The sequence below is a fragment of the Nyctereutes procyonoides genome, unplaced genomic scaffold (assembly GCF_905146905.1).
Source record: "Nyctereutes procyonoides isolate TBG_1078 unplaced genomic scaffold, NYPRO_anot_genome, whole genome shotgun sequence".
Classification (NCBI taxonomy): domain Eukaryota; kingdom Metazoa; phylum Chordata; class Mammalia; order Carnivora; family Canidae; genus Nyctereutes; species Nyctereutes procyonoides.
The window spans coordinates 43,871,677-43,885,474 of record NW_026575020.1 but is presented as its reverse complement, the minus strand read 5'-3'; the positions used below and the strand labels follow the sequence as shown (position 1 = coordinate 43,885,474).

The following is a 13,798-nucleotide window of genomic DNA, read 5'->3' as shown; positions in this document are numbered from 1 at the left end:
TAAAAACACTACCTTCATAAGTACTTAATGAAATAAAAAATATAGAAAATGAAAGTATAGCAACAATCACAGTTCACTTTTAAATTTATTATTATTTTTTAAAGATTTTATTCACGAGAGATACAGAGAGAGAGGCAGAGAGAGAAGCAGGCTCCACGCAGGGAGCACGACGTGGGACTCGATCCCAGGACCCCGGGATCACGCCCTGGGCCCCAGGCAGTTGCTCAACCCAGGCATCCCACTCGCTTTTAAATTTGAAGAAAATACTGAGTTTTCCAGGCTACATATAAACCAAACATAAATGCCCATGCTGATAATTTCCAGGAGCTAGATAAACAAGCTCGCCCACAGAGAAAAAGTTTTAATTCTCGCAGAAATTGAATCCAGAACCAACTTGGGGACAGCCCAGTCCCCGCGCCAGATGCTCTCAGGCCCCTTCCCGCATTTCAGCGGGTCCAGAAGCCGAAGGGTGAAAAGGCTAAAAGGCCCTAACTGGGCAAGCGGCAGCTGGCAAAGAGAAGCAGGGCTAAGGGATCAAAACATCAAAGGCCTTGCTACAAAGTCCGAGGCAAAAGGTCAGCAGTGACAAGACGTGCACCACAAGCGCCTGAGTAAACCACCCGCGGCCCCGCACTCGGTCGAGGAACACCCTCGCGGGACCCGCAGCCCGCGCTCAAGATGGCGCCGCCGCCCCGCCCTCGCGTCCGCAGCCGCGGAGCCGGCGCATGCTCTGCGGGGCGGGGGCGCTGGGGGACGCGGCCGGGCGCGCGGGCGCGCGGGCGCGTGGCTTCACGGCGGCTGCGCGCCTGCGCGAGGGCGGGCGACGGGCGCGCGCGCGCGCGCGGCGGGGGCGGGCTCTAGTGAGCGCCCAGCTGTAGCCGCGAAGCCGGACGTGTCCGCGAAGATGGCGGGCCGGGTGAGTGCCGGCCCCGGAGCTGCGGCTCGAGGCGAGGGCGCCGGGCTCGCGGGCGCTCGGAGGTCCCGACGGCCCGAGGGGGAGGGGGAGTGAGTCCGAGCAGATGGGGGGTCCGAGGGGGCGGCCAGCCAGAGGAGGGCTTGAGGGTGAGAAGCGGGAGCGGTGGCAGGGGATTAGCCTCAGAAACTCCATCCGCCCGAGGAAGCTCGAGGGGAGCTGCGCCCCTCACTACCCCGGGTCTCCTGGGTCTCCTCTGATGCTCGCGTTCTGTCCCCTGGGGCTTGTTATCCGCGTCGCCCAAGCCAGCCGCAGGGTTGTGGCGGTCCCAGCCCCGTCGGACGGGCTCTGGGGGCGTCGCACCCCCCTTGCCGGAGCTTATTAGGTGCAGCCGCGGGGATAACTGCGGGGGATCCGTCGGCTGCGTGGGGGCGAGGGCTGTGGAAGGACCATTAGGAACCCACTTCTGCTGCTTTAGAGTGTGAAAGGTCTTGGGAAAGGAAGGAGGAGGTGCAAATGACTTGTAGCGTTAGACCTGCGCCTGGCTGGGGGACCTGTCACCGTCGGAACAGGCAGGAGTGTCCTCAGCTTGGAGTGGGGGATGCGTTTGGGGTGTCGCGTTTTGTTTTTGTGAATGACAGTCGCTTTGAATGCAGTAAGGTATATTGTAGTTTCAGGATTTTAAATTTCACTTCCTCCTTTAGCTTCTTAAAATCGCGGTGTAGTATGGGTTCGGCGAGGGGAGAGAGGGCTGGTTCGGTGCCGTGCTGCAGTGTGCGTTGAGCTAAAAGCTCTCGCTGAGGGATGGATCTTGCCCAGAGATTACACTGGTCATAAACGTAGGGACATTAACTGCGTCACTAGGGGATAAGGATGTGCTTGGCCGATTTATTTATACTGGAATACTTGAACAAGTTTGCATAAATTTATGCGTGCATGCGGATGTCCTATCTAAATGGCATTGAAAGTCGTGAAATTATGGAGTGAGAAGACACCTTAAAGGTCATTTAATTTGACCTCTTCCCCATAGCCTCTCCTTTAATCTATGGCTACTCTCTCTACCCATGTTTCAGAGTCTCTTTTTCCCCCCACCCAAGGAACCCTACTCCTATGTATTCACCTGTTCCCTCTTAACATACTTAATCTTCTTCCATTTTAAGAGAAACCCTCCCTCCACCTTCACACTGTCTCCTTTTCTCTTCCCATTTTTCAGCCAGAAATTTGATGGAGTTGTGTACATTTACTGTCTTCCATTTGTTTACCACCTATTCAGCCCACTGAGGTCTGGTTTCTGGCCATATCAGTCCACTGAAACGAGTTCCTAAACTTAATTGACATTTTTCTTTTCTTTTTTTTTTAAAGATTTCTTTTCTTTATTTTCTTTCTTTCTTTTTCTTTTTGAGAGAGAGAGCCCGAGCACACGGGGGGGGGGGGGAAGGGGGGAAGGGGCAGACGGAGAGGAGGGGCAGAAGGAGAGGAAGGCAGAGGGAGAGGGAGAAGCAGGCTCCTCCCTGAGCAGGGAGCCTGACCTGGGACCCGATCCCAGGACCCTGAGATCCTGACCCCAGCAGAAGGCAGACACTCAACCAGCTGAGCCACTCAAGCACCCTTAATTGACATTTTTCATTCTTTGTCTGAGTTGATGTCTCCACAGCATTTGACATTGACCATTTCATGCAAACGCTCTTCCCATGGGTTCTGTGCAGCCTTGCTTGTTTTTACTCCTACCTCTCTTTTGCAGACTCACCTTCCTCTACCCTGTTATTCAGTGCAGATATTCCTCAAGGCTCTCTTCTCTGTTTTCTCTTCAGGCAATCTCTTCTAAGCCTGTAGCTTCAATTACCATCCATATGCCAATGGTTCTCAATATTTTACTCCCAGTCCACACCTATCCTTTAAGTTCCAGGTCAATGTCAGACTTACTGTGTAAAATCAAGGCACCTCAAACTCTACTGTTCACATCTAAACCCATGATCTTAGCCCACCTAATTACTACTTTTCCTGTTTTCTATTTCAGTGAATGGCATCACCGTGCATCCACTTACATACTCTGAAAACCAGTGTGGGTTGGAAAGGTGGTTGTGGTGGTGGTCATGGCCATCCTTTCTTCTTTCTTACCACATCCTCTGTCCCTCCAGTAAAATTCATCACTGAGTTCTGTTCCACCCAACTCCACCCCTTTGCAAAAAAGGGTATTAGGGCTGAAGAATCTGGCTTGGGCATTGCTGCTTTTTTGGGGGGTGGTGGTGGTGCATTGCTGCTTTAAGCTATAACCAAATAATCCACTGAACTGGTCATGTGGGTTCTGTCATTTTAATATCCTCTTTTTTTAAAAAAAAGATTTTTATTATTTATTTATTCATTAGACACACACACACACAGAGAGAGAGAGAGAGAAAGAGAGAGAGAGAGAGAGAGAGAAAATGAGGCAGAGACATAGGCAGAGGGAGAAGCAGGCTTCTTGCAGGGAGCCTGATGTGGTACTCGATCCTGGATCTCTGGATCACCCCCCTGATCTGAAGGCAGATGCTCAACCACTGAGACACCCGGGAGTTCCTGTCATTTTAATATCCTAAAGAGTATCTTCAATCTGTCCACCTCTCTGTATCTTCATTTCCACCACATTTTCTCAAACTACCATAATTTTGTGGTTTGGACTACTTCAGGAAGCTCGCTAGAGGTCTCTTTACAGCATTTTCCACATTGATTGTTTCTTCCCATGCCTGTTGGCTACTTAAACCCCTACCTCAATAGTATCAGGTTAATTTGGGGAGAAGATGAAATCCAAACTGGGCCTTTAAGGCCTTTTGTGGTTCTACTTCTGCTACTCTGTACTCACTGCCCTACTCTCTGTGCTCAGGTTATATAAGCCATTCAGTTCCTTGAACTTTAGTAGTTTCTCTTACCACAAGGTCTTTGCATGTGCTGTTTCCCTTCTTTGTGATGTTCTGTTCCCAGCCATTTACCTCCTACTCATAGATCACTCATCTATTGAAGAGAAGCCTGTTCTGATCCCACGTAAGTCATAATCCTTTGTTATATGCTCTTGAAGAACTGTTTTCCTTTCCTTAGAGATTTATCTGTTATTTTAAATTTATCGGTGTGGTTATTTGCCTTGATCATTTATCTTCCATGAAAGAAGAAACCATGTTCATTTTCTCATTATCATCACTGGTGCTTTGCATATTGCCTAGGATCTAAGTACCCAGTACATTTTTGTTTAAAATGAAGCTAATTTAATCTCTGAATACTCTAGCAGTAGAAGGTGCATCACCATTAAAGCTAGCCCAATTTAGTGTCATATTAGAAAGGTCTTTTATATGTGGAGTACCATGTAATTTTTAGCTGTTTAGAGCTATATGTATTTTTTAAAGATTTTATTTATTTATTCATGAGAGACACAGAGAGGAGAGAGAGAGAGGCAGAGACACAGGCAGAGGGAGAAGCAGGCTCCATGCAGGGAGCCCGATGTGGGACTCCATCCTGGGTTTCCAGGATCACGCCCTGGGCTGCAGGCGGCGCTAAACCGTTGAGCCACCAGGGCTGCCCTGTTTAGAGCTATATTGAACTAGACACAGTTCCTTTTCTGTATGATAGGTCCTCATATATTTGAAGACAGGTTACATATTCTCTCAGATTTTCTCTTTTGCAATTTAAACATTCCCAATTCCTCTAACATTCTGTATTCCAAACCCTTTATCATTTAGGTTACCTTATTTTGGAAAAGCTGTTTGCCAATATTTCTTCTAAAATGTGTCCCCAGTGGAACACAGTGATTAGTGAAGGATCTCCTGAACACTTGTACTCTTGAGCTAGACATTACCATTATTAATACAGGGTAAAGTTGTATTCTCTTTTTTCCTACAGTAAATCACATTCTTGGCTCATAATGAGCTTACAGTCAATTAAAACTCTTGTATTCTTTTAAAATTGGCTCCCCCACCCCATTATATGTATTGTGCATTTTTAAAGTTAAATCTAAGTGTAAAACCCTATATTTATCTCCTTTACAATTTTTTTTTTTTTTTTAAGGTCAGGGCCTATCTGCTACTTGTTCAAGGTCTTCTTAATTCTCAATTCTTTATGTTATACAACCTGGTAGTGTTGTCTGCTGGTTTTGTTTTCACCTGTAGGTTTAAAATTATGACTTCTGTGTCTACATTCAAGTTATTGATCAAAAGGAGAATAAAATGGATCAGAAATAGCCCTTGATCATGCTGATGGGAACCTTCCTCTAGACTGATACACATCAGTATACTTTGGGTACCATTACTTAAATACAAACATATCTCATTTAATCTTGCCAAACCACCCTGCAAGCTAGGTAGTATTAATATTGTTTTATTCAGAGATAGGGGCTTGTTAATTTGCTAGGTTCACAACTAACTAGCAGTGTCAGGATATGAATTCCAGCTCATTTTGGTACTATTACCTACTTCACCAACTTAGTTAAAAGGGTATAGAGAAGAGAAGATTTACCTTACTTAGAACTTTTAGAGGTTGCTGCCAAAGTTTAATTTTCAAAAACTACCTTCTGTTTTTTGGAAAATCTGAAAACCTTTGGCCCGTCCCTGATTGTCTTATTTTTCCCGATAACTATAATTTCCTAGTAACTACTCACTAATGTTTAACAAATAGAGTTAGCCTTGTTGTAATGCTTTTCCAATGAGTTCTGAATCCCTTTTTTTGTGGGAGAAAAGCTATTTTGAATTATTGCTTTTGGTTAGTTTAATTTTGGCATTCTAATGTCTTGTATATGGTATTTATATTGTGTAATTGAAGGAGACTTTTTCATTGTGTCATTATATCACATGTATCATTGGTAGCATTTGTAACCTGTATATCTTGTCCTTTGCTTTTTCTGGGGAAAATAGACCATTGTGTTTAGTTCATCTGGGAAATTGGCTGAATAAAAAAAATGTGTGATATTATTCAGTAAATAACATCTATATCATGAGATGTATTCCTAAAATATCTTAAAGGTTCTAATCTAAAAAGCAGAGAACCTGAAAGAAAATAATTTTTGTCATTCTCTTCTTAGTGTATTTATTGTATAAGAAAAAAAATGGAATTGTAAGTTGGATACATTTTATAATAAATGATACATTTATTTAAACTTGATTACCTTTGGCCTTTCAAAAAGATTGAATTAGGTAATAAGTGTTCTTGGCTGTCTTAAATTTTTGCTGGCAATAAAACAGATTCTATAGTTCTAATTCTTATACTTACATTGAATACAGACTCTTATTTATAAAAAACTCCACATACAGTTGGCTACCACTGCCCCAGGCTTCAACACTATCTATCTATCAGAACTTTTATGCTAACAGCTTCTCTGGAATCCTAGAATCAGAAGTAGAGGAAAGAAAGAATCTGAAATACAGCCTTAATAGTTTAGGAGAGCTGACTCTAAGTATGGAGAAACTCTTTAATAAAGTTGCTCTCTTTGGTGTTGCTTTTTGGGCCCCTAAACCACCAGCACCACCTGGTTATCAGAAAGAAAAGAAGAAAGGCTTTCCATGTTGTGTGAACTTTTTTGTACTCTATCATTTAAAATTACCAGAAATCTCAATTACTGGAGATTCAGCAGTCCTTTTCGAAAATATACATACAGTCATGCAAAAAAGACAATGGATTAGTTTCTTCATAAATTCTTATACCTAGTTGAGGTAATTTGTTGTGAAGAAATAGGAATAAGATGATATTAAATAGGAATCTAAGGGAGAGAACTCTCTTAGGAGTTGAATGAGATGTACAAAGATGTTAGAGGTCAAATTTACCTAATCTCACATTTTGATAAGGGCAGGCCAGTATATTTAGTATCAGTATATTGATGAAACTTTTGTAACCTAATCTAGAAACCTAGCCATTTATTTATTTAATTTGAAATATTTTATTTGAGAGTGAGCGAGCACGTGCCTGCATGAACAAGAGTGGGGAAGGGCAGAAAGGGAGAGTGAAGGAGAGGGAGAAAGAATCTGAAGCAGATTCTTAGGAGCTGGAGGCCCGGCTCTATTCTACTACTATGTGAGATCATGAGATCATGACCTGAGTGGAAACCAAGAGTCATTTTGCTCAAACAACTAAGCCATCCATGCACCCCAAGAAACTTAGCCATTTATAAGATTTTTGTGCGTAAATGACATCTTTACCAAATAATCAACCTTCAGGTAGTTTGGGGCACAGGTTGTGAATTGGGGATAGTTTATGTGTAATACCACTAGTCCAAACAGATAATGCAGAATGTTTTGTAGTCTTGTTTCCTAAAATCAGAGGTCTGCTGTCCAAAGCATATCAACTTTCTGCAATCTTATATGCAGTAGTTATTGTTTTTGTATGTTACTTTACTGTAAATTCTATTTGCTTTTTAAAAAATATTTGAGACAGAGAGAGCACACACAAACAGGAGTGGCAGAGGGAGAGGGAGAAGCAGACTCCCTGCTGAGCAGAGCCTTGGGCTTGCTGGAGCTTGATCCTAGGACCCTGGCTGGGATCATGACCTGAGCTGAAGGCAGACACTTAACCAACTGAGCCACCCAAGCACCTCTTTAGTGGAGATTTTAAAAAGTATCTTCAAATGCAAATACATTTTAGAAAGTAAAATTGAACTCTTTGTAACACCGTTAAATAGCTTCTTTTTGAAACAAAAGGAATTTATGCTTAAAATGGATGTGTTCTTTTTTCAAGTATTTAAAACAAGGTGCAACAGTATAAGGTGAAACTATACTATTGTACTGTTGAAAATTCTTGAATTGGCAGAACAGTGTGAACCTTTGGAAACACTTGCATTGGCAATATACTAGACAGGTTCTATACTGCAGTTCTTAAGGGTCCATACTCTAGGTATGGTATCTTAGGTAAAAATCTTTTAATGAGATCCTTGCTCACACTTCAGTATTAATACTCTTGAATGGGCTCTGAGGCCTACATTATGCTGTCTTCAGTTTCCTAGTGATTTAGTGCCATAATTTCCAATCTATTTTTTTTTAAATATTTCACTTATTTACTTGAGAGAGAGAGAAAGAGAGAGAATGAGGAGCGTTAGGGGCAGAGGAAGAAGCAGACTCCCCACCCAGTAGGGACTTGACCTGGGTCTGGATCTTGACACTTCAGGATCATGACCTGAGCTAAAGGCAGATGTTCAACCGACTGAATCACCCAGGCACCCCTCCAACTTATTTTTTATGATGGAAACTATTCCTTACTTGACTATAATTATTTCTAGAAGCTCTATGCATTAAAACAAGTATAATTTATATATACCCTAAGAGATTTTAAGCATGGGGTGCCTAGCTGGCTCACTCAGAAGAGCATGCAACTCTTGATCTTGGGATTATGAGTTGAGTTGGGTATAGAGATTACTTAAAAAAAAAAAAAAAAAAAAAAAGACCCCAGCCCTGGTGGCTCAGCGGTTTAGCGCTGCCTTCAGTCCAGGACATGAGCCTGAAGACCAGAGATGGAGTCCCACGTCAGGCATCCCAAGTCCGGCTCCCTGCATGGAGCCTGCTTCTCCCTCTGCCTTGTGTGTGTGTGTCTGTGTGTGTGTGTGTGTGTGTGTGTCTCTCTCTCTCTCTCGCTCTCTCTCTCTCTCTGTCTCTCATGAATAAATAAATAAAATCTTTAAAAAAAAAGAAATCTTAAAAAAAAAAAGATTTCAAGCAAGTACAGCAAATAGCATAACATATATCCATATGCTTACCACCCAGATTTAAGTGTTAACATATTGTGGTATTTGTTTCAGAACTTTAATTTTTAGAAATAAAACATTACAGATTCAGTTGAATCTCTTTTGTATCTCCTTTTGATTCCACTAACCTTTCCCAGAAATAACCACTATTCTAAAGTTAGTATAGATCCTTTTTTTCACGTTTATGTATCTTTGCGCTCATAGGTAATATACTGTTTTGTGTTTTTTAAAAATATATATACTGGTGTCATACTGTATATTTCCTTTTGCAAACTGCATTTTTAAAATTTAAAATGGCATTTGAAATTTAGCCATGTTGATATATAGAGAGCTAGTTAATTCTGTTTAATTACTAGGTAGTATCCTATTTTGTGATATACCACAATTCTCTGTTTCCTTATCTGAGGATAATTTAAGTGGCTTCTAATTTTATTTTTTCTGGAGTACACATTCTTCTATATGTCTCTTTACGTATATATGTAAGAGTTTCTTTAAGATATATGTCTGAAATATGTATCCTGTTGCTACATAGAATTGGTGGGTGATGAGTTACCTTTGTCTTCACCTAGTTATACCAGTTTGTACTCTTGCCAGCAGTGTATGAGTGCCCGTTACACGTCTTTTCCGGCACTTAACATACAGACATTTTAGTTTTTACAATATGATATAATCTTATTGTTTAAGTTTGCATTTTTTCCCTAATTACTAGTGAGATTGAGCAATTTTTTTTATTGGTCATTGGGATTTCCTCTTCTGTGACTCACCTTTGTATATCCTTTGCCTGCTGTTACCTTTTGGCTGTTAGCATTTTTTAAAAAAATTGATTTATATGGTTTTCCTTTTGAGGGGAGTAAGGTATGCTTTGGAATCTGGTTCTTATTTAGTTGTAAATAGCCTCTCCCAGACAGTGGTGATCTTTTCATGTTTACAGAGTTTTAGATTTAAATTTTATTATAGCTATAATTACTCACTTTACCTTTATGATTATTGTGTTTGGGTATTTTAAAAGAAATCTTTTTTTTTAAGATTTTAAAATTTATTTTAGAGAGAGAGAGCAGGGGAAGGGCAGAGGGAAAGAAAAAGAGAGAATCCTGAAGCCGACTTCCCACTGATCTTGGAGCCTGACGGGCTCAATCCCAGTACCCTAAGATCATGACCTGAGCTGACACCAAGAATGGGCTGCCCAATGATCTGAGCCATGTAGATGCTGCAAAAGAAATCTACTTGTCTTCAAGTCAAAAGGATTTTCTTCTAAAAGGTTTAAAATTTTGGTTTTTACATTTTGGTATTTAATTCATTTGGAATTTATTTTTGTGTTTGGTGTGAATTCGGAAGCTAATTTTATTTTTTCCATATGTATAGCCAATTGTCCCAATATCATTTATTGAGTCCATCCTTTTTCCCCACTGATTTTTAATGCTATCTCTGTTTTATAACCACCCAAGTCTGGACTCTTCTGTGGTTCATCTTTTGTTTGTCTATATATGTACCAATACCCCTGTTTTAATTAAGAGATGTGCCTGGGTGGTGCAATTAAGTGTCTGCCTTCCGCTCAGGTTATGATCTCAGGGTCCTGGGATCAAGCCCCATGTCAGGCTCCCCACTTAGCAGAGAGTGCTTCTTACTCTCCCTCTCCCCTCCCCTGTGCTCTGTCTCTGTCTCTCTCTCTCAAATAAATAAAATCTTTGAAAAAAATAGCTTTAATATTAAATGTTATATGTTTTGTAGTAGTTGTATTATTTATGTTATATATATTATATGATAGCTTTAAAATTATTCTTGCTGTATGCTGAAATTATTCTTGCTCCCTCATTTTTTTTTAATTTGGCATTTCTTGGCCCTTTTCCATATGAAAGTAATCTCTTCTTTTAAAAGATATCTTTATCTTTAAATTTAAATTTATCTTTATTGGGGTGCCTAACTGGCTTAGTCAGTAAAGCATGAGACTCAATCTCTGGGTCATGAATTCAAGCCTCATGTTAGGTGTAGAGATTACCTAAAAATAAAAAATCTTTAGGAAAAAAATTATCTTTATTGCTATTGATTTAACCTACATTTTTTCCTCGTGCTTTACAAGGGCAGATAAAAGATAATTTCAATAAAATTCAGCTGAATTACTCTAAAAAGCTGATTTTCTTTTCCTTTTTTTTGACATTAGGCCAAATAGTACTAATAATTTATCACAACTTTGTGCTCTATAGATCTGAAATCAAATGAATTAGCACCAGCTGTTTATGAGTAATGCAGGGTATTTTGGTCCTTTGCTAAATTCAGAGTGAAGTGCTAAAGTTTTTACGTGTTTTGCACTAGCCATATAAATCTTTGGTAATGGAGAAAACGGGAAAATTGTTAAGAAATAAGTTGTCATTTTTGAAATCCAATAATTCACTTATTTTTAAAATACCTAAATAATAAAGAGTGTCTTAGGGTTTTGCTGGTAGATTTTTAAGTATTGCAAAGTGTTTTTTGTGTTATACGCATATGAACAGACATTTTCTTACTTGGTTGACAAGTAACAAAAATAGCAATTATCACTGATTCTGGGTTTTCCAAAGAACATCATTGTGGGGGAATTAAAAATATTTAGTTATCCTAGTTACTTTTCTCCTAGAGAATAATATTGACATTTTGTGAGATGATAGAAGATGTGATTCTCACTGTTTAAAACAGGCCCGGTGTGGAGGTATTACTTAGTGAATGTTAAGTGAATGGATGAATCTTTATTTCTAAATACCTTAATAAATTATCATTTTGGACAATGTAGTTTGAATTTTAATGTTACATTCTTTGCCAACCTATTGAATACTGTACTGCTGTTTATTCTGTTATTCAGATCATTAATAATGTGGCATAGATCTAAATTTAAATAGCTGCTGGATTCCATGCTAGTCTTTTTTCTCCATGTGCGGATATTGAGTCTGATTACTGTTTTTCTTATATAAAGCCTCCCAATCACTTTACTACTTATCAAGCATCAAAATAAACTCAATTGTGTTTATCAGGTTAAATGATGAAATGGCCTTGGAGCATCATTGAAGCCTCTTTTTCATATTTCTATTGTAGAAAGAAAGGAACGTGTTGGTATTTCTGTTTTATGAAATTTCTCTTAATACAGTGATTCTCCAAGTGGAATCTGCAGACCAGCTTCATGCCCAGTGTTTAAAAAATGTTTTTTAAAAACCACAATGAAGGGCAGCCCTGGTGGCTCAGCGGTTTAGTGTTGCCTTCAGCCCAGGGTGTGATCCTGGAGACCTGGGATCGAGTCCCACTTTGGGCTCCCTGCAATGGAGCCGGCTTCTCCCTCTGCCTATGTTTCTGCCTCTCTCTCTCTCTCTCTCTCTCTCTCTCTCTCTCTCTGCTTCTCATGAATAAATAAATACAATCTTAAAAAAAAAAAAAACCAACAATGAGGTACCACTTCAGACCCAGTTTGGCCATTGTTCAAAAAGTTAAACAGAGGGCAGCCCTGGTGGCTCAGCAGTTTAACACTGCCTTCAGCCCAGGGCGTGATCCTGGAGACCCGGGATCGAGTCCCATGTCAAGCTCCCTGCATGGAGCCTGCTTCTCCCTCTGCCTGTGTCTCTGCCTTTCTCTCTCTCTGTGTTTCTCATGAATAAATAAATAAAATCTTAAAAAAAAAAGTTAAACAGAATGACTCAGTAATTTTACTCCTAGGTATATAACCAAGTGAGTTGAAAGTATATACTTATATATATAAACTTGTTACATGGATGTTCATAGCATTATTTATAATTGCCAAAAAGTAGAAATAACCCAGTGTCTATCAGCTGCTGAATAGATAAACAAATGTGGTCTATTCATACAGTGTGAATGAATGATCTAGTCACATGCTGCGATATAGAAAATCTTGAAGACGTTATGCCTAGTGAAAGAAGACAGTTACACAAAGTTGACAGATTTTATTGTTATATGAAATGTCCAGAATAGGCAAATCCATAGAGACTGTTAAACTAGTGGTTATCAGAAGGTAAAGAGTGGGGAGAATTAGGACTATTAATTGTACTTAATTTCTTTTTGGAGTTTTCTGGAAATTAAATGGAGTTAGTGGTGATGATTGCACAACATACTGAATATAGTACAAACCACTGAAGTGTACACTTTAAAAATGAATTGTATGTTATATGAAATTCTCTTAGTCTATTTGGGCTGCTGCAATAAAATACCAGAGACTGGGTAACTTTAAACAACAGAAATTTATTTCTCACAGTTGTGAAGGCTAGAAGTCCAAGATTGGGCTGTCAACATGGTTGAAGTTAAACAATGGAATATTGTGATCCTTGAAGGTGATGAAATGAAACTGTATTATGTGCTTGAATTATATTGAAGGTACCTATAGGAATGAAAATATGCAATCTTCAGGTTATTCACCTTAAAATTAGAATTTTTTTCTCTTCTAAGTATGCAGTATTCAGAATGATCACTTTAAAAAATTATTTAGTGAGAAGTAATTTTCTTGCATTGTGAGAAACTAAAAAGCAGTAGCTAGAGTGAGGTAGTTACAGTTGACCTTTAAAGAACAAGGGGGTTAGGGACATTGACTCCCTGTGCAGTTGAAATTCCACTTAAAGAGGACGCCTGGGTGGCTTAGTGGTTGAGCATCTGCCTTTGGCTTAGGATGTGATCCCAGGGTTCTGGGATCAAGTTCTGCATTGGGCTCCCCAAAGGGAGTCTGCTTCTCCCTCTGCCTATGTCTCTGCTTCTCTCATGAATAAATAAGTAAAATCTTAAAAAAATTTTTGACTCCCCAAAATCTTAACTACTAATATTCTACAGTTACTAGAAGCCTTATTGATAAATGGTTGAATAACACTTTGTGTGCTGTATGTATTATCTACTGTATTTTTAACAATGAATTAAGCTGGAGAAAAAATGTGAAGAGAATCACAAGGGCAGCACCTAGCTGGCTCAGTTGGTAGCATGTGACTCTAGAGGTTGTGAATTTGAGCCTCATATTGGGCAGAGTTTATTTGATTAAAACAAATATGTGTGTATATATATATATGTATATATATGGAAAATACATTTATTACACTGTAATGTATTTATCAAAAAAAAAGCTGCATAGAAGTGGAGTTCAAATTCTTGTAGTTCAAGGGGTCAACTGTAATACTGGATTTTGATAATAAAGAATTGTGAGCTGGAATGCTTACAGGAATGTAAAGCTCTTAAATAGTGCC

At 39.7% G+C, this 13,798-nt stretch overlaps 1 protein-coding gene across 1 annotated transcript in view; it reads left to right on the top strand.

Moving 5' to 3' along the window:
• The first annotated feature begins 826 nt into the window (after positions 1 to 826).
• Positions 827 to 13,798, top strand: part of NSF (N-ethylmaleimide sensitive factor, vesicle fusing ATPase) — a 143,301-nt gene continuing 130,329 nt past the window's right edge. Inside the window, exon 1 of the mRNA XM_055323262.1 lies at positions 827 to 916. Within this exon, the coding sequence (XP_055179237.1) occupies positions 905 to 916 (12 nt within the window). The 5' untranslated portion in view covers positions 827 to 904. The remainder of the gene's footprint in view (positions 917 to 13,798) is intronic.